This window comes from Eimeria acervulina, genomic scaffold, assembly GCF_000499425.1.
Source record: "Eimeria acervulina Houghton genomic scaffold, Eah_scaff286, whole genome shotgun sequence".
Lineage (NCBI taxonomy): Eukaryota > Apicomplexa > Conoidasida > Eucoccidiorida > Eimeriidae > Eimeria > Eimeria acervulina.
In genome coordinates this window covers 19,579-39,316 of record NW_013547941.1, presented here as the reverse complement: position 1 = coordinate 39,316, position 19,738 = coordinate 19,579, and the positions used below count along the sequence as shown (strand labels likewise).

Sequence of the window (19,738 nt, the reverse complement as noted above, 5' to 3'; positions counted from 1 at the left end):
CTTTCCACGGGCATGACATAAAATAATTACACTGAATCCCTGCGCAGCAGTAGAGTACACGTACGTTTACTGCAAAGACGTACTTGCAGTGGCCTCTCGACAATAGGGTTCATAAAAACTATGTATGGTGTACCTGGGGTAGTGGGTTGGCATATGAATGCACACAGGGAAGGGCGGATTGCAACGCACTCTAGGTTCGTTCAGCAGGCATTAAAGGACATTAGAAGTGATGAGTTAGCGGAGTGAGCTCGTGGTTAGTGGACTAGAAGTTCAGAGCCTCACCTTCCGACGTGGAATGGCATTTCTTTATTTTGCATTCCGGAAATCGGATGCCTATAGAGAAGTTTCACGCACAAATGGATCAATGATTGAGCAGAGGCCTGTTGCTTTGTAATTTCCGCCCTACACACATCGGTTGCAAGATTTCAGTCGTCTCAGCCTTCGCGAAAAGGAGATGGGATCAGAATATATGCCGCGCCAAAAGAAAAGAGCGCCCCGCCCAAGCGCATTCTATTGTCGTTAGGAGGTACAAGGGAACAGAAACGAACTGTATGCGTTGCACTCAGGTCTTGATATAGGAGGCATTCGTGATGTCGTGTTTGGCTTTGCCACACACGTCGGAGACGCCTCTGCAGAGAGTTCCCAATACAGTTGGTGAGTGCCAACCCAGCCAAGGAGATGGACATCTGGAAAAAAAAAGGTCACACGTTAAAATAGCCTACACGAATGGCGGTGTCCCAGTGCCGATCTCCCTGAGTAACGGCTACCCTTGAACACCACGAATAAAAACGTCCCGGGAGTAGTATAGTTATTGTTCACAAGTTTCCGCCCGCTTATTACTATTATTGGGAAATGTGAGGCTAGCGTCGTACCGTCATATCAGCGCATCTCTGTTTTTCTCCGCCACTGAGCGGCACATTGTGCTTCCAGCAGGTCCAAAGTGCGCACATCACCAAAAATAAGAGCTTTTCCACATGCAACATGATATTGCACGGTGCTTTGATGGAAGTAAATAGTGGGTCTCGTAATCGACCGATAGTGACCGGCGGAGTAAAGCCCCGGAGTAGGCCATCCATTTGCTTTTTGTGCTCAAGTACACCGTTCTAAATCACAAGCGACTAAATCCAGTTAGATAGTCTTGTATAATGTTCCAAGTGTTTTTCACTTACAAATGTGCATATAGTGGGCTTGTTGTGCTTAATAGATAGCATGCTGGTCCTTTGACCAGTTCAATCAATACCACCCATACAATAGTAACGATCCTCTAGTACTCGGCATGCTCTCATTCGTACGATTTCGAATTACACTTGCCTTCTTGTATTTGGGGAGAAGATTGCCTCGGGAATATTCCCTGTTATATCCTTTATCGAATTTCTCAGCATTACGCGATTCGGCCCAATGAGCGCACCTTGTCAGCGGCAGTGATGATGCATGAAAGTACTGGAAGCTGTTCACCTGGACAAGACTTGAGTCGGAGGAAGAAGAGATCTGTCCACAACATTGGATGCAGATTGATTTCGGATGTGGAAGCCGCAGTTGTCCGTAGCCTCCAGTTCTGCATGCCTGTTGGATGTGCAAGTCCGTTGCCACTTTGCGCTTCAGCACGAACAAGTTTCGACCTAGAATCATCAGAACTTCCAGTTAATGCCTTCCCAAGTCCTCCTTGTGGCATTCGGGAATCCAGCCTGACCGGCAACGTATTTGTGGATTACCGACATTTCGGCGTCCGACGTCTTGAGGGACTGAAGGAGCTGCAGCGGTCTCGCGAGGCAAGCATCTTTACCTGCGTTTTTCGTTGATGATGTGCGCTACTCACGAGCAGAGGATTGAGTGGGCTGGGACATACACAATGTGGCACTAGTGCAGTTTTGAAATACTGGGGCGTCATGAGACGCATAGGCCCAGCAGTCTGCAGTTCTGTTGCGATGTGTGTAGGCCGAAGCCATCCAGTCTTTGTCGTTAACCCGCCATCGTGCTCTTTCCCGCGTTCACTCAGCGGCCGTTACCCGCCTCTCTTTGGACTGCACACGGCAAGCAGCGATGCTCGCGGATGCATGCACTGTGCTCCTGAAAAACAGCTCTACACAGTCACGCATGACGATTGGCCCTCACAAGGCAGCGTTTCGATTTTTACGTGGAAGAGTTTATCTCCTGTCTGTGTGATGCAGACGATACTTGCTTAGTAGCAGCAGGGATGGCAGTATTGCCCTGTACGACCTCGAAGCTGACGCCTGTTGGAACTTGAATGGAGGCTTTGGGCCTGAGCCAAAGGCTTACCCTATAGGTTACGTGCAGAGAAGACCTGATAGGTGGGCGGAGTGGAAGTGGCAAATACTGGTGGGGGCAGCTGCTCACAAGGGTCAGTAAGGGTTGCGTTGGACTTGTCCATTTCCTGCTTACAGACCTCCCAAACGCAACTTGCTTCCCTTGCGCTTCCAGCCGGCAGTTGTACGAGGAATCGTGAGGAGGCAGACAATACGGAATGACGCAGGAAGCATTGCGACATCAAGTGAGGACTTCTCAAGCTCAAAGAGGGCTCAAGCAGGCCATTCAAGATCGGTCACAAGTGTCGAGTTCATGCCGGGAGACAATGGACTGTTTGTTTCTACTGGATTGGACAAGCTTCTGAAGGTGTTTTTAGACACAATACATGTTGCTACTCATTGTATTTTGGTGCATTCTTGCTGTGAATCTCATTTCCTGAAAGTCGAGTGGAGTTGTTCAAATTTTGTACTGTCCAGCAATTCCACCAACAAGCTGCACGAGGCTACACTGCATGAGCCCCTATCCTAAAAGTGGTCCCGTTCTTGCATAGTATCCAGACGCACTGGATTTTGTGTGCCTGGCTTAATATTCAGATATGGGATACACAGGCGTGGGAATGCGTTCGTGACATCGCTGTCGAGAGTCCCATTCTCTGTTGTGCTTTCGACCGAGTTGGACTCCAGTCAAAGACCGCATTTATCTCCGGGGCACGCTTGTCAATGGGCCCTGTGGAGCATTCTTCAGACCACCACCCCGCACATCTTGCACTTGCCGCAGGCTGTCAGGATGGGAGTGTTCGTATATTTGACATGAGGTGCGGAATTGCCCAACAGACGCTGCTGGGACACAAAGGTGGGTGGCACAATATTGTTTAGTTCCGCACCGGACCGTTTGCTTTTGGCCACTGATTGGCGATATGTGTGCTAGATTGCCATCTTCAGCCCTTCGATAAGGCGAGCTCCTGGAAGCGACTGCAGGGCAAAATGGCCTTTTTGCGATTGTCGTGCAGGCGCGGTGCTATCCGTCTCCTGGGATATGCTTACTCCATACCAACTGTTTTCAGGTTCTTTTGACAAGTTAGTAGGACCATCGGTATACTAGTTTAGTAGGCGTTCGAGTATGTCACTAGTTTGTGAGCTTGCGTTGATCTCTCGGCAGGTCTATTAGGAAGTGGGATATTCGGCGAAGTGATGCCTGTGTCGTGATATTTGACAAGGGCAAACCAGATCTCGATTTCTTCCGTAAGCTGTATTTCCCGGAGGGCGCGTATAGCTCCTCGTGCAACGCCAGGATATCCTGCCGTCTGACATTGCTCCGCTGTTAAGTAGCTCAGTTTGGGAATAGGCTGCAGACTCCACGATTACCGTTGAAGCGCATGATGCTTTTGTTGCGTGTCGTTAAATGAGAGCGTGTACGCATTTTTTGTGGCGTTGATGCCTGGTCCGCGCGACAACCAATATTATCAGGCGATTTCGTTTATTCGGGTGGAACTGGTTATGTGCAACCTCTGCGGCAGGCAATCGATGCTCACAGTCAGCAGCTTTTCGCCAGTTACTCTATACCTACGATGTTGTGGGTGGAAGCTGTTCTTCTTCGCTATCCTTGCCTCATGAAACTCCGAAACCTCCGCCATTCATGCGATTTGGTCACAGTGATGTTAAAGATCGGGTAGCTGCGTTGGACGTCGTGTCGCAGTCAGCTGCCGATGCAGCTTTCACCCAAGAACCTTTCTTTTCCATACTGAATTCGTCATCTGTAGGTTCAGCCTTCTCCATGGTTACTTCAGGGACTCGTCACAACAAAACCCCCAGTCTCCAGATTCCGAACTTTCCAAAGAAACGTACTCGATATTTGGCCGATGCGACGATAAGTTTGGGTGGTGAAGTAAAGAGAACAAGGCTAGATGAACAAAGGCAGCAACAGTGTACCCAGTCATCCAACGAAACCACGCCACTGCGTGGTCCTTTGAGTGGCCAACATCCGGACTTCTTGACTCCACAATATCAGCAATCCTTAGAGGTTATGGGATGTGGCATGCAAGTACGGGGGACCGGAATTCCGGCAGCAGCGCTGGAGAGTGACATCTGTGGCGATGAGCCCGTATCCGGTTTGAGTAGCGTCGGACACATGGCGTGTGATGAAGCCCCTAATACCCGTGCTGGTTTACAGAAGCACATTTTGCGAACAAGTGATAACATAGGTAACACGAACTCAAAAAGATGGCTTCATTCGGCCTCCACAATTCCGTCACCCAAATCTCGGCTGTCCAATTCCGCACCCCGAATCCATGTGCATTCAGAAAGCCGCAGTTTTTCTCCTCAAGTCCCAATATTGCAGGAGCGCGCCGATGCAACGCCCATACAAAAACAACAGCGTAATAGGCGTGGAGAAGCATGGAAGACCCGTCAGGGGGTTTGCAACCCTGACTCAGAGAGCCAGCCTTATTCAGGAGGAAATTGTGCACTGAATACCAGGGAGGCGCGGCACGCTGTAGGCAACCCGGCGTATCTACCCGATCTTTTGTGTTTTGAAAGGAACAAACACGGCATATTTGGCGCGAGTGGCGTGTCATGCAGCGACGGCCAGTCCGTGAGTGCTGCCTCTACACAAGGCCAACTGCTTTGCGGCTTTGGAAGGCCGCAGAGAAGTGCATCTACATTCCGAGAAGACACCTTGGGACTCCTCAGTGGACTTGACGACAGACGGACAGATTTAGAATTCCCTTTTCAGAGAGATGGCTGCACAGTGAGCAGAGTCCAGTGCCACAGCGTGCGGTCCGAGGTCAGCGCGCACGAAGGAGCAGTAACGGGTCTCGTGCCAAGCCCAGATGGCCTTTACCTTGTTTCATCCGGAAGCGATGGGCTCATAAGATTGTGGAATGCCGTTAGTGGCAACCACTGCTTTGTTCATATGATTATGAGCATCCCTCGTGAAAACCCTGTCCATACGTCAGCACAAGAACCTGGCCGTAGCCGAATGTCCCATACTTCAGCAAAGATAGAGAAGAGAATGACAACCAACAGAACTGATTCAATATGGGGGGTTCAAGCGGCTATTTCAAAAAACGGCGAGTACCTTATCCACGGGAGGGGCCGGGTGCTTTGCACCTTCGACATTATGTCAGGAGCAGAGCTGCAGATAACTGCGCCAGGCCATACGGATGATATCGTTTGCGTCACCTGGAATGAAGAGAAGAACGAAGCATATTCTGGCGCATTGGATGGTAGTGTTCTAATCTATGACGCCATGTGTGAGTCAATTAGAAATGCAACTATCTCCGCAATGCGTTTTTCCTAATTGGTTTGTAGTGCTACTGTGTAGTTTGTGTCATTAAACTGTCTCAGGCGGTTACACGAGCGAAGACGTAGAGGACGTTGAAGAAGCCCGCGTGGTGAATGTTACGCCGTTGGAAGCTTTGTGATTCAAATCGTTTCGGCAGGGATGTAAAGGGGCACGAGGCTGCGCATCAATCCGATAGTTAGTAGGCATTTGTCTCTGGCGGGTCTTTGTCTCAGGGACTTGGAGAAATTTCACAGACGATGACCTGAGATTATCTCTGGCTTTTTCAGTTCATTCGAAGGATGCATCTGCGGCTGTTCCCAACATTGTGTTCCATAACACCGTGGCTTTATTTTCTCCTTGGAGACAATAGTGATCGTTACTGTCCTGATTGAAGATGGGCACGGCTGCACAATCAAATTTTTGACTACCGTTTCTGTCAGTTCACGTGTCCCTGTTACTGAGCACGGTGGCAGATTCGATTGCGTGTGCTTTGAAAAAAAAATATTAGGTAGGGGTGTACATCGAGTTTTGGGAAAGATGCCACTTCGCACTGCCATAGCTGTTGCCGAAGATAGCGTTTATGCCGCTACCTGAAATAGTGCCATATTAGCGGATGTGGAAAGGGCCAGCCAGAAGCATTACGCACCTGCTCGGCCTCTTGAAGCAGTTGCGATACATTCCCGAGAGCTGTGCGGAATTCCTCGGTATCAGGCGCATGTCCGCGGAGCTCGTCAATTTTAGTATGGACAGCAGCAATCTTGTCTATTTTCCTTTTGACCTGTTCGCGCTGGCTACGAGTTTGAAGGAGACGAGCTCCGGCACCATGGAATCTGATTTCCACTTTATTAGGCATGTGGGTGCTTTATGTAGACTAAGAAAGACTTACAGCGATTCGACGGTTTCAAGCAGGGACAAACTGCGCTTGCTCACGCTATCCTCGCGCCCATTCCACATCGTTTTTCCCTGTGATGCGTGCGCAAGTAAACGGCTGTCCTCAGTGCACGATAGTACGATAGCGTCACTCTTACATTAGAAATGCATTTCTTCCAGAATTTATCTTGATTCTCAATGCCAAGCAGGTTCCTGTGATGCGGAATATTATTACATCTCGAAAGGAGTGCAGAAGACCCACTTTTGAGCAGCTTACCCCATAGTTTTCATTGCCAGCGACATATCCACTGCAGCCTCCTGGCGGAGGTCGCGAGCTCGTTGAAAGTCGCCGGACTGTTCTGGTGCCGACAAGCTGTTTTTAGCTCTTAACTTTACGAAGTTTCTTTACTTGCCTGCCCGGGTGGCTGATTCCTAGAGAAAACAGTCAAAGTTGAATCGTTGTTTGCATAGATAATTTCGCTTACAATCTGGTGCAGTGCCCGTGGCAATAACACTTCAGGATTGACGTATTCTGCGTGAGTTCCAGCTTCCTTTGCGACTTTCATGGCTCCCTGCCACACCAGGTACGTGTTGCGGGGATCTGCAACATAATCCATGGTAGGTAGGGAGGAATGGTTAAGACGCGGTAAAAGCTTTACCTGCTGTACTCTCGAGAAACGAACGTTGCTCTTCCGTCAGCAGCCTCTCAGGGTCTTTTGAAAGTTGAGGGACTGGATTGAGAAGCTCCAGAAATGTACCAACATATCCTGCACGTCTCTTGTCAATACCGCAACCGTTTTTTTTCAGCATAAGCAGGGCTCACTTCCCAGGCGAGACGAATGGTGATGAAGCCGTTTCGCAGTGTGTTCATGCTCCATTGACACGGCCGAAACGTGGCCGGCCACGAGGGGGAGAAGTAACACGCTTGCTGCCTTCACCATCTTCGGAGGGTGCGTAAAGCAACGAACAAGAACTAAGTCTGATATTTAATGAGGCACAAATGAGGCCTCTGGAACATTCCGTAGGAGAAAAATACACTTGAGTGGCTACCGTGCCAACGGCTTGCACTATGTTCTGGTGTATGTACAGAAGCCTGTGCTTCCTCCAGTTCGCCGTTCACTTCCAACAAACTTGCGGAAAGCCAGGAGCGTCCCAAGCAAACTGTTACAATCGAAGGGCTACCATTACGGTTATTTGATAAATTTCTACATAACGAACACCGCCACTTCCGCTAAGTGCTCTATTCCACGCTACTGGAAAATCAGCACGGCGCGTGGAGTCCTCGAAGACACCTAAACGCCAAATGGCTACCCCTGCTCCCTAGCTGTGGTCTGGCTAGCACTAGCCACGCTTGACAAGCTGAATAAAGCTAATTGCGTCACCATTCCTTTCCGGAAGACCGTAAGTTCTCACAAGGTCTGGAAAGCTAGTACCATTAGTAACTCTGAGATAATCCGCATCCCCGTAAGGGCGCTGCGCGACGAATGAGCAAGGCTGTGGGCCGCCCCACGAAATTCACAATTCAGATTGGTTCGAAACTAATAAGCTTCCGCAAGAAACGGATATTGGTGACTGGGCGACCCTTCATTGCCCCAGCCGCCGCCAAACCGTCTGGTCTCAAGCGGCTACAAGAGCATCCTTGGTGCCAGACAGGAAGTCCGACCATTCTTGGAATGGCGACTTTGTATACAGTCTGGGCTTCCAGAGATCGGGGGTCAAGTACCCGTAGGTTTGTTTCAGAGCGTCGAAAAGCGCCTGCAGCAAAGAGAACAGAAAATCAACCCCTACTCATACCCACGAACGAACCCACTATGTCTAAGAGGGAATAATTCCAACAAACGACCGTATGGGCTGTTAACTGCATTTATCTCGCCTACCTTCATGAAGTTGCCCCTGGTTTTAGTTGAACCATTGGAATTTGAGAAGCAGTCCTTAATACCCGCAAATGCTAGGATCTTCTTGGTCGTGGGAGCGCCTACAATGTGCGTACCACGAGGAGCGGGAATGAGGCGAACGCGCACGGAGCCGCATTTCCCTGAAACCTTCATGGGAACCGTATGGGGGTCCCCAATCTTGTTGCCCCAGTAGCCACGCCTGTGCAACAACAAGACCGCACGAATATATATGTCAGCCTTGTACATAGATTGTCTCTAGCATGCCGAACTGGTCTAGATCAGAACAGAACTGCGTACCTGACTGGAATAAGGCTCAGTTTAGCGGCGATTATAGCACCGCGGATCGCGCTAGCCACTTCCTTAGCACACTTTACTCCCAAACCACAGTGCCCGTTACTGTCACCAATTGCGACAAATGCTTTGAAGCGAGTCCTCTGTCCAGCGCGCGTCTGCTTCTGAACAGGCATGATCTTCATCACTTCATCCTTGAGTGGGCGGGAAGTGACCTCAGGAAGGAAGAAGTGATCGATGATCTGAACATCCGACACTCCATGAATACATGAATGCGCATTCTACATCCGAGCTTCACACACTTGTTTATCACATCCATGCTGATGCCAACAGTCTTGCACTGAAGGCATCAGCTAACAAAAAATATGTACAACCCGCCACAGTGGGCTTCGCACACAAGCGCGCATCAGATAGCAATTGGACAGAATTATTCCGTCAGTTTTCCGGAAGGGGAATACGTTTGTCATCATAAGCGCGCGTGAATACCGGCCGAAGGAAACACGGTAGTTATCCAAACTACACTGGGTGGGGAGAACATCTGAAGATACGGCAAGGGAAGTGCATATACCTGGAATTCCTTAACAGGAAGGGAATGAAGGTACACTTCCTCAATGGAGGTGATTTTTCCCGCACGCACGAGACGACCCAGCTTAGTAATAGGCACCCAGTCCTTCAGGTCATCTTCGGCTGAACCACGGCCTCGACCACGGCCGCGTCCCCTGCCGCGTCCCCTCGGACCACCGCGCCCAAAGCCACGCCCGAAACCGCCCCGCTCTGAATCAAAAATTGCCAAAAATGAGCACGTAAGCAATATGCATGTTGGTAAACACCCCACACGGGGTTCGCCCCCCTCGCCCGATGTATGAGCATTAGCATACAGATGCGAGGGGGGGAAATCTGAGTGTAATCCTGAATACACGACATATACTTTGGAGAATCACACGCCCTGTAAAAGCGCCAAAGGCACCTGCAAGACCCGACACAGCACCGTTCGCGTATCGCCCATCGGAAGAAGCGGCACGGTTCGACTCTTAACCGCACACCGCAATAAGTCTTCCAAGCGCTCATTCACGCAATGAATAAACATAATTGCCCAGCAAGTCCTAGTCCTCGCGAGCGAAATGCGCAGCAACGAGCCACATCATCGAAAAGCTCAGGCATCCCCACAGCACTTCAGAGTAGAGCTTGTGCGTCTGGCAACAATTATAGGCTGCTGCCGTAGCTGCCGACCAACCTGCCATTTTCGGAGGATTGCACAACGCTTTCGAAGGAGATCCCCAAAAAACGACCAGCAAACTTATGGCTTAGCACTGCAGCAGCCGTTTGCCATCTGGAAGCCGCGGTGGAGTGGGGCGGCCAACGGCAGCGGCCCCCAACAGCCTCCGTTCTCAGTGTTCTCGTCCCTTCGAACTAGCGCGCAAAACCACGCCTTTTACGACTGAAAGTGGAAATCACAGTTGTAGTTTTTGCCACTGGCTTCTATCTGCTAAACGATTACGGGTGTTTCTGGCTTGGCAGTCTTGACTGCTTTCAAGACGTGTCGGCTACTGGCACTGAAGCATGTAATCTCGCAAAGAGATTCGCAATCGTTCAAACCACGAATACGTAGACGAGGGCATTACGTGCTATTTCCTGATTTCGTATTGGTAGTCTATTTATTGCCGCTAAAGGACAACGGATGTAAATTCAGTTCTTCTGTGTGCCACTGAGTGCTGTTGGACGGGATGTCGTAGCACTGTTATTGCAAGTCCCTTCTGGAGCTAGCGTACCTACTCTCGCCTGAGTTCAGGGTAGCTTCGGAGGAACAGATAGTGCCTTGTAGTTGACTACAGTGATAATGCATCTATCAATAGGGGTATTGGGGTCCGCTTGCACCTGGGGCCGTGTAGTAAGTAGCTGCTTTTGTAACCGCTCCTCACAGATCGTTGCACAGGACCCTCGTGAGCTGCAACAGAGTTAATTGACTTAAGCTAACAGCTGCAGAGAAGCAGATCACCTTTGCTCTAGGCTGCATGCATTCTGAACACAACTGTAGCGGGGTCCGAGGTTGGTAGGCATACGTGCATCTGGCTCGCGAGGGCCAGTAAAGTGCCGAGCCGTCACATGCAGTGCGAATGTACTGCAATCATGGGAAACTGCTGAGCATTCTGTCAGATTTGGCTGCCTTACACCAGTAGTTGCGGGGTAACGGAACAGCAGGAATAAACAGAAAAAAAGCAATGTACCGAAGCACTGTCGCTGCAGAGCCTTGCTGGCGAACGCATCCGCCTCAATCATGCGCATAAGTGGCATGGGCCGCTGGTCAGCTGGAACTTTCTCAACAACGATGGTGTGTTTGAAAATCCTGTTTTACTGCGGGTACTTCCGAATGAACCAAAAATAGAGGGCATGCTGCCGCCTGTGGTTCCACCCCTTAGCTATCCGTGTGTAGAAAGGATGGCACAGATAAGCTCTGGAATCTAATTTTAGCCAAAGCGTAGCTAGATTCGAATGTAGGATAACCCTCTTTGTCCTTCGACGGCAACTGTATATGCAGATTTTGTGTGGCACGGAATTATGGTATGCTGGTCTCCCACACTTTCAGTTGCCTACGGTGAATACGGAACTGAAACGCGGGGCTCCCGAGAACTGGATTTGCTGAATGGATTACCAGAAACCTGCTAACTCATCGATCTCGTTGGTGACTCCCTTTGGCGTTCGAGCCAGCCTACACTTTGGGTATAAAAAACATCTTCAAACAGGCCATTAACATTAGTTTAGGATGGCTATGAGCTACAACGGAGTTGAAGCGCCTATGATAATGGCTCTCAAAGAACAAGTGACCTCCCCCTCTATCCAGCTTTCCTGAGCATTGCTCATCCTCTGACAGATGAAGATAGCTGGTTCTGGGGAGTTGAGGTGGTATGTCGACGATTGTGTTCATCATCGCAAGGTAGAACCAAACAGGCATTTACCAGTTGTATATGGTGGCTGTGGGTTGAATTTTTTGACGTCCTGAGTTGCTGCACTCAATAACAGCAGATTTAAGCTTAACAACTACTCTTGCCGGCCCAAGCTGAACCCCGCAGAGAACCGTCAAAACTCTCTTACTCACTATCCAGAGTAAACGCAGATGTTGACAAATGTGCATGGTTCTGACACACCCTGATCAGCATAACAACCCGGCTTGCCAGCTGTAGCGTTCTCTCTGTGAGGTTGGTTAGTGTACCTCTGCTAATGTGTAAGTTGGGTACTGAATGTCCCAGTAGGTAACCCACAGCTGTCTGTAATATTGGTGAGTGCATCGAAACGCGTGTGAGGTATGTATGTATATAGGGTTCCTTGCAACAGTAGCTACAGTACGGAATGCTGCAACTTAGGGCAGCCCGTATCCTCACCCCACCAGCCCCATACCATACTGCCGCCGTGTTTAGGACACATGAAGACAGGGGAGAACCTGCTCCTGCGTGTCACTTGGGTCCTCCTTTAAGGTCCTGGACTATCGTTACCCCAGCAGTCCCAAGGGCTCGCCCGACGTATCCAGTAACGAAGTAGACAGTTGTTTAACGGGTACATGGATTCAAACGCCAAATATACCCACTGGAATGGAGGGATGTGCACTCTCCTCACCGGCCTGCTTGCATCCTCCTGGCATGGTTATTTATTTGGAACATCGTGTAACGGCGCGCAGATGCAGCCTATCCTTAAGAGACGGAGGCCCCTTACCTGCCTTAAAAACAGCAAACACTAAGTGGGGCAGCTAAAGCTTTGTGAAATCCTTAAATCCGCAATTCCTACTAAGAACTGTGCATGCAGAGTTGCCCTCGGAGATGGGGCCAGTAACCTCTCAGCTGCTTTAGTGTGTGGGAATGGACTTTCAGAGATTCATCCCTACTTCCTTAACAAATTATAGAGAAAACGCACTTCCCTGGCTCTGACTGATCCTAACGTTCCTCTTTACTGCAGAATAGGTTTCCTGTAGGCTGGGGCTGGACAGCGCACCCCGGGCTGTGGGGGCTGTCACAATCGTCAGTGAAGATCGGGATGGTGGGACTGCTGAAGTTGGCTTTGTTTTCGTCTTGCAGTCTTTAAAGCTGGGCCCAGCAACAAGGAACTGACCGAATTCTGGCAGTACACGATGTCGGCAACTCAGCAGGATGTGCAGGTGCGTCCAAGGGAGAGCCTTGCTTCGTGACTCGGGGGGAAGCCCCCGCATTGTGACATATATATCCCCGCTTTTCCCGTTAAGAATCCACTTGAATATGCTCTTCAAAGCCGTGATGAGCGGGTATTAGAACGTTTCCAACGGTTGCGCGGTAGAACATCAGACCGTTCGACCGGAGCGGAAGGACGTAGGATTGAAACTAGCAGCAGCTTTCCAGATTGTGCACCCTCCTTATGCTTGAGAAATTTTGAGTCCAGGCGTTTTTATGTTTTGCAATGATGGAGGTATATCGCGACAGCGACGTCGAACATTTGTTGGTTCTAGGGGGTTCCTCCCCACATAGCTCTGTATTTGCATTGCTCGCTTGCGGGGGGTTAGAAGGCACCAGCTTGTCCTCTACCTGCGTAGCTAAGGGCACCAAGCTGATAGCGCAGCCAGGAACGCCTGAAGACAGCGTGAGAAGCAGAGAGGATGTGCCTTGTGCTGGTTTGTCACTGCAGACAGAGAAGGCCTTCCAGCGGCAGCATGGGGCCTCTCAGTTGGCCCTTGCGCAGTCTTCAAAGAGGAGGGGAAAGGCGAGATACTGGCGGGTATGCCTCTAAATAAAGATCATCGAGCCGCTTCGCGTGCTGCTGCAGCTGATGTCCGCCGTCGATGTTCGTAGCTGTGTGGTAGATGTGGCGTTTGATGCGTTCCTGCTTCTGAGTTTTAGGAGGTAGGACTGGGTTTTGCCACGCCTCGCTTGGCAAAGGAAGGCACTTACGTCGACAAGAAATGTCCCTTCACCGGCAACGTGTCCATTCGTGGCCGCATCATCAAGTAAGCACAGCTTGCGGAGGTTTTGAACTTGTGCGCACACGTAAATAGAAGTGCTTTTAATTACACCTGTGTCGGCGGCTGCAAGCTGCAGAGTTTCTCCTTAATGTGGTAACTTATGGGATTTGCATCGGGGAAGTGCGCTGTTCAGCCATACGGCGGTCAGTAAATGAACTTGCAGCAGATGTTGGCTGGTCTTTGTGTTCTTTACTGCGGGAGGGCCAACTTTCTCTACAGTAGCAGTGCGAACGGACATTCTTGCACACCATGTTCTTGCGACTTCAGGGGGATGGTGATTTCTGCCAAGATGAAACGCTGCGTCGTTATTCGACGCACATATTTGCACTTTGTGAGAAAGTACTCTCGTGTTGAGAAGCGGCATAAGAACGTGACTTGCCATCTGTCGCCATGCTTCGAACAAGTCAAAGAGGGCGATATCGTCACCGCTGGGCAGTGCAGGTGAGTTGTTATCAGTGTTGCAAGGGATTTTTTGTGGGACTTGCACTGCAGTGCTGCACAAGTAGCGCGACAGTGGTGGCGCACTTGCTTTCAGTACTCTTGCTGCAGTATGGCGTTCCTGTGGTGGCGCAGGCCCCTCTCGAAGACAATTCGCTTCAACGTGCTTAAAGTCGAAAGCAACCAAGTGTTCGGCAATGTGCGCAAACAATTCCGTCTTTTCTAAGGGCGGCATCGCACAGGTCGCTGTTCGGTCAGCTGCCGAAGCCGGCCCTAGATTAGGTGAAACCCACATGGGTCTTTGGGAATGAGGCATTTCCATCGGGAACCCTTGATGTAATGTTCTTGTTGCCAGCCATGTTAACGTTTTTCTAAAGCATAGTGATGTGATCGCGGATGGGCAAGCTGTGCCACTAGCAAACCGCAGTACTCATGTTAGAAATATAGCATGCCAGGCATACTCTGGAACGCAACCCGCTGAGCTACATAGCGTTTACTCCACCCAGGTTGTACTGCCAGCACCAGACGCTAGGAAAAGTACTTCATGGAAGCCCGCTCAGTTCGGCATTTCTGTTCAAGTGGGCGAGCAATTGCCCGCATGAAGACTGGAGGCTACGGTTGTGGCCGTGCAAGCCGGAACTGAAGGTGTTTGGGCACGCGCCAAGGCTGAAGGGGGGCGGTCGCTTGATGCTACATCAAGCGACTGACGGCCACATGAAGTTTCACTTCCACGCTGCGCGCCGTCCACTCGGCACCCCCGAGCCTAACCCGTATGGGGCACATCCCTTTCGGGGGTCTTGAAGAGAGCATACCCCCAAGAGCGGCTAAGGACTGAATAACCCGTTATGCATGTCGATATACGCGGTAGTCCCCAACGTGCCAGTACTACCGTGGGGGCCCTACGGCGAAGCCTTCGGCCGCGAACCCCTAACCTGATATGCTTGTGGCTCGCTGTCCGTGACACGAGAGAATATTCCTTGCGCTTTCCTCACCGGCCCATGCGCAACTGCTTCTGCTTCTCGTTGAGATAGCCACGCACCACTACTGGCGGAGGGTACGGCGAGCTTGGAAACGTCCCACGCTTGTCTCTGCGCTTCCACTTGTTCTCGTATTTCCGTAACGGTGGGTCGCACACGCTTTGGAAGCTGCAAGCAGCCACAGCTCATAACCAGTGCAAGTGAAGTCCAACCGCACTACAACTTCCCCCGCCAGCCGACGCACATCATCACTGAAACAAATTTGTAGATATGCACTTCGAGTTGTAAAGACTGTACAAGACAGGGCTCAACATTGCTCTCCCTGCGTAATCACTAGAAAGTGGTTGACGCTTAGTTCCCATAGCAGAACCCGCCGAAATAAGTAAGACACAAACAGCGACGGCATGTAGGTTGCTCTGCCGCAAAGGCAAACACATTGCCTCACCAAAATGCGGAATCATCCATCATCCGCAAAGCCCTTTCTGGGTCGTAGTTAGCACGGTGTAGCAGCTTGTAAGCGAACTCGGGAGAGAAAGGTTGCCATCCCGGGCGAACCTTCCACCTCTTTGAACACCTGCAACGGCGCAGCAAACCGCACAACACTTGAATGCACTTCCACTGCTTAAAAGGAGGCAACCCTGCAAGCAATCGTATAAGCCAACAGTGCAAGCAGTGCTAAACGCTGTGGAACTGAGTCTTCTAGAGTATTAGCCGCCACAAAAGGGCCAAAAGAAGACTTCTCGAACTCACTTGATAAGAAACTCAGCCAGGTCCTTCTGTGAAGTAATACAAGACTTCCTGGCTCTTTCGGCCAAGCATTGTTGCTTTGAACGCTCCATAAGGTAAGGGGAATAGACAAGCAAGGGTCCCAATGCCTGGCTCTGCGCGCCGTCGGCTAGCGACTGCTCGGCAAGAGTTGAAAGACAGTCACTGTCCCCACGCGCCAAGAAAAAATCGGGAAGATGGGGTACCTGAGGCAGCACCGTCACGCCTCTACTCCGCTGCAGTTGTTTGCTCTTGCTTTTTGCTGCGTCATGGCTAAACAAGAGAGGACTAGTTCAAAAGAAAGGCGCCAATGCGGAACCTTAATGAACGATCATTCTTGCGCCAATACATTCTAGATAGCTTCACGGCCGGCGCAGCACCACACTGCATCAAGAAAACGTTAAGCCAACTGACCTGATGATTGGGCCCCACGTTTATACGGGTCTCATAGTCCTCTGTGGCTTTAGTTTTTCTTCGCCTGGAAGGGACGCAAGACGGAACCGAGGCCCAAGGCGTGGCCGGAGTGGGAGGAGGACACGCTGGAGGAGGGGCTGAGGAGATGGTCTGTTTCGAGCTGCGAATGTCGGATGAAGCCTGCGGCAGCTTAACGGTAACAGTAGACGGGGCAGCCGCCGCCGTCGGCGGCGGCACTGCAGCCGCCGCAGCACAATCTGGGCAAAACCAATCGTCAGCATTGGCCCGCAGGCGAGGCCTGGCCACTGCAGGCAAGCAGTCAGCGTGGTAAGACTTAACACAACCATCGCAACACACAACTTCGCCTCCACCTCCACACTCATTGCAGACGCTGTCATTGCTTTCCTTGCCGTCGCTCTCCGCCTCCGCTGCTTCTCCGACCTCGTCCACCACCGCAACGGGCTCGCCTGGTTCCACTGGAAGGCCGTCTGACTCTGCAGCTGCCGTCTCGGTCATCGTTTCCACAACACCATTTTGAGCGGATCCCACTTCGGAAGGTTCGAGAGGGTTGGCATCATTTCCAGCCTCCCCTTCAACCTCCATTGCCGGCGCCTCTCCGGACATGACTACTGTCGCCTCACTCCCTGACGTAAGGCCTCCCGCTACACTTACGCCCGGAGCTCCGTTATCTTCACTGGTTCCTGGGTCTTCAGCTACGGAAAGCAATGCCTGCTGTGGGTGCAACGCTGCGGGAGGGTAAACATCTTCCCCAGTGTCCACACCGTTTCCTTGATGCATCTTTTCGTGAGGCGATTTATCATATTGCTGTTCCTGTTGATCTTGAGGTTTCTCTGAACCCGGACTAACAACAGGGTCAGCACGATCTGTTGGGTGCTGGCTAGCAGCCTGCGCTGCAGCCGCTGCCAGAGTCTCCGTGACAGTCGCACGGATGACGCCAAAGTCGCACCGTTCCTCCTCCATTCCTACAGCTACCGGCAAAGCAACTCAGAGGGTCAATCAAAGGAGGGCTCGTCCACGTGTGCCACTCCGACGAAAACCCGATTGTGGCCAAGCCTCCAGTGGGAAGAGCTTCGAGAAGTTGCAGTGGGCAGTGAGAAAACAGAATCGGCGCAAACAAATTTAAACAGTGCAGACGCTGGTCTCGCCGTGAAAAGAAAAGAGCAAATCATGGCATCTACAGATGCCTGCTGTACTCAGCATGTCATGACACAAGATGCCGCTTGGAAGCGCTGGGTGTCGACTACGCACGCAGCTATGCTGTCTCGTTAAGTTGATAAGCCCCCCAGCACCAAATTCCTTGCTCACTTGGGTTCGCTTGAGCGAGTGGTAGGCACACAACAGTGAAATGTCCAAGGATGGCAGTGACAGGACCCCCCTGCAGGTCCCGCCCCAGTGGACAATGAGGCGAGCCCCCCTCAAGCCCTTCCTGTGCTTCGTGGGGTTTCCCCCGTGACTCCTTCAGAAGCACTGTTGAGGCCTCCCAATATATTCAAATGTACAGCCACTCAGAGGGCGAGCGCTTCGTTCCCTAGGGGCCCAGAAGTTGGCCGCCCCTCCCCATGCAGTTACCCCCGCAAGGCAGAATATACGGCTCCCTCAGCGTGCTAATGTGCTCGAAGGCTTCGTGACTGGGATCTAAAGAGTTGCCATCAATATTGTCAACTTGCAAATGCTATCAACCGGGCACTGGTGACGCAGAGGAGCTGGCGGGCGGCTGCGCAGCGGCGGCCTCGGAGCCCCAGCCCGTCCTGTCAACAGAAGCGTCCTCATCTGAAAACGCACATATATGTTCATCACCAACGAGTTAACACGGAATGTATCGGTAATGTTTACTCAAATTAAATGCAATTTACACAGATGGTCTGCCGTGCAGCTTGCCGTCCTGGAGACACCGGACCCAGCTCCACTGCCGCTTCATAGCCAGTGCATCTGTTCTACATGTGAATTCGCCATGGATCTCACGAGCTAGCGTTTGCCGCAGTCTTGCCGCTGCCCGCATTACATTAAGCACAACAGTTAGTTCCAAGCAGCACCAAAATGTTGGTGCCTGTTGCATTCAAAACCTAGCAGTAGCCCGCAGGCGAACTGCAACGCCAGTCAGCGGTCGTATCCAAATCTGTCGTGAGCTGCAATCCAGCCACAAGGCCTAATATATGTTCCTTAGAAGCAGAGGACCTCCAATCCACTTCTCAGACGTTCTGGGAACAATAGCCCTGCTGCCTAGGGATGGGGAAAGCAGGCGACCTGACACGGGTTGCAATGCACCTCCTTGCAGGTAATCGTGCAAGGTACCTTCGCACGAATGCACAACCAAACCCCATTATGTTGTTTCCTGCAGTAACGATGCGGAGATGTGTTGTTCGTCTGTTTGCGTTCAGGCTACCTACAAAAGTAAAAGTAAGTTCTTATTGAGCTGGGGTCCTTGTAGCACGATCCGCAACATCGTACGCATCTTACTACAAGAACTCTCACCTGGCCTGTGCAAGACCATCCATGCATGCCCAGTGTCCATGCAAATACGCACTAGAGCGTAAACCCTACTTCGCTGAGGAATTCTGTTCAGCACATGGGCACGAACTGGAATACGATTTGGTTGATGTATTGACTGACTGATTTGCCCGAGGAACCGCCGCAGAACCGTGAGGTGCCTGCATTTCTATAGAGTTCAGTTTTTTCAATAAATAGCAATGCACACTGTGCTTATGATAACGGAGCTAGGCCAAATGCCCATGCCCAATCGCCGTTTATCCCTAAGTGAAAGTTGTGGTGGTTTCTAGGTAGACCTCCCCCAGATCAAAGGAGTTCCTGTATCCCTCAATCATAACTGAGCAATCAAGGGGCGAGGTTGCTGAAATTATGCCTTTAATTGACTTAGTTCTGTTCTTCTAGACCATCCATTCCTCCAGTTAGTCGTCTAGCGTCACTTCTCGTGCGAATTGTTACTTCGAATCTCTACCCCGAATATTGGGTATTTCCTGGTCTATTGGTCCAAAATTTATGGACATGCAGTAATAAATACTCTGCATGTGAGCTTTTTAAGTGGGCTTTAAGCCTTTATTGGCCCGTACGACTTTCCAACTGCTGATAGTAGCCAAAAAGTAACATCCTCCATCTTCATCACTTCACTATTACACAATTTGTAGTGCAAACCTACAGAGGATTCAGCTAGCAATAGACAACAAGCACCTCCGCAGCTTCTACCGGTGGGAGCTGTCGAAAGTTTGAGAGATAATGCGAGAAACATCGACACTTCACCTTAGCCAAAGGAGAGGAAGGGGCTTAGCCAAAGGAGCAGCAGAGTTGCGAAAGTTACCCTGACGGAAACGTGACAGGAGTAAACAAGAATTTTTCCAAAGCCATTTTGTACCAGTAGCAACCGGGATCGTATTCCAACAATGTTCCCGGTACTCGAGGACAACGGTATTGCTTGGAAAAAAAGCTAACTCAGCCGTCTTAACTAGCACCTAAAGATATAACAGGGTTGCCGTCCATCAGGGCGTCTAAGCATGCTTGCGTAGCTATAGAACCAGAACGCGAACAAA

The 19,738-nt window shown here is 50.9% G+C and overlaps 5 protein-coding genes across 5 annotated transcripts; 2 read left to right on the top strand and 3 right to left on the bottom strand.

Moving 5' to 3' along the window:
* Positions 1-1,521: 1,521 nt before the first annotated feature.
* Positions 1,522-5,686, top strand: EAH_00030810 (WD domain, G-beta repeat-containing protein, putative; the record flags this gene model as incomplete). Its single annotated transcript, XM_013392468.1, has 8 exons — positions 1,522-1,538; positions 2,169-2,309; positions 2,403-2,631; positions 2,859-3,117; positions 3,275-3,341; positions 3,424-3,506; positions 3,782-5,515; positions 5,610-5,686. 8 exons carry the CDS (start codon positions 1,522-1,524, stop codon positions 5,684-5,686), a joined length of 2,607 nt encoding a protein of 868 aa, XP_013247922.1.
* Positions 5,687-6,125: 439 nt separating this feature from the next.
* Positions 6,126-7,358, bottom strand: EAH_00030800 (hypothetical protein, conserved; the record flags this gene model as incomplete). Its single annotated transcript, XM_013392467.1, has 8 exons — positions 6,126-6,137; positions 6,194-6,377; positions 6,434-6,510; positions 6,576-6,630; positions 6,695-6,735; positions 6,903-7,018; positions 7,077-7,184; positions 7,241-7,358. The coding sequence occupies 8 exons, from the start codon at positions 7,356-7,358 to the stop codon at positions 6,126-6,128; spliced, it is 711 nt and encodes a 236-aa protein (XP_013247921.1).
* Positions 7,359-8,034: 676 nt separating this feature from the next.
* EAH_00030790 (40S ribosomal protein S2, putative) lies at positions 8,035-9,844 on the bottom strand (the record flags this gene model as incomplete). The annotated part of the gene is made up of 5 exons (XM_013392466.1): positions 8,035-8,172; positions 8,295-8,511; positions 8,610-8,845; positions 9,172-9,377; positions 9,838-9,844. The coding sequence occupies 5 exons, from the start codon at positions 9,842-9,844 to the stop codon at positions 8,035-8,037; spliced, it is 804 nt and encodes a 267-aa protein (XP_013247920.1).
* Positions 9,845-13,025: 3,181 nt separating this feature from the next.
* EAH_00030780 (40S ribosomal protein S11, putative) lies at positions 13,026-14,245 on the top strand (the record flags this gene model as incomplete). Its single annotated transcript, XM_013392465.1, has 4 exons — positions 13,026-13,337; positions 13,460-13,566; positions 13,849-14,022; positions 14,155-14,245. The coding sequence occupies 4 exons, from the start codon at positions 13,026-13,028 to the stop codon at positions 14,243-14,245; spliced, it is 684 nt and encodes a 227-aa protein (XP_013247919.1).
* Positions 14,246-15,007: 762 nt separating this feature from the next.
* On the bottom strand, positions 15,008-17,156 carry EAH_00030770 (PHD-finger domain-containing protein, putative; the record flags this gene model as incomplete). The annotated part of the gene is made up of 4 exons (XM_013392464.1): positions 15,008-15,164; positions 15,442-15,570; positions 15,747-15,967; positions 16,176-17,156. 4 exons carry the CDS (start codon positions 17,154-17,156, stop codon positions 15,008-15,010), a joined length of 1,488 nt encoding a protein of 495 aa, XP_013247918.1.
* Between the last annotated feature and the right edge of the window lie 2,582 nt (positions 17,157-19,738).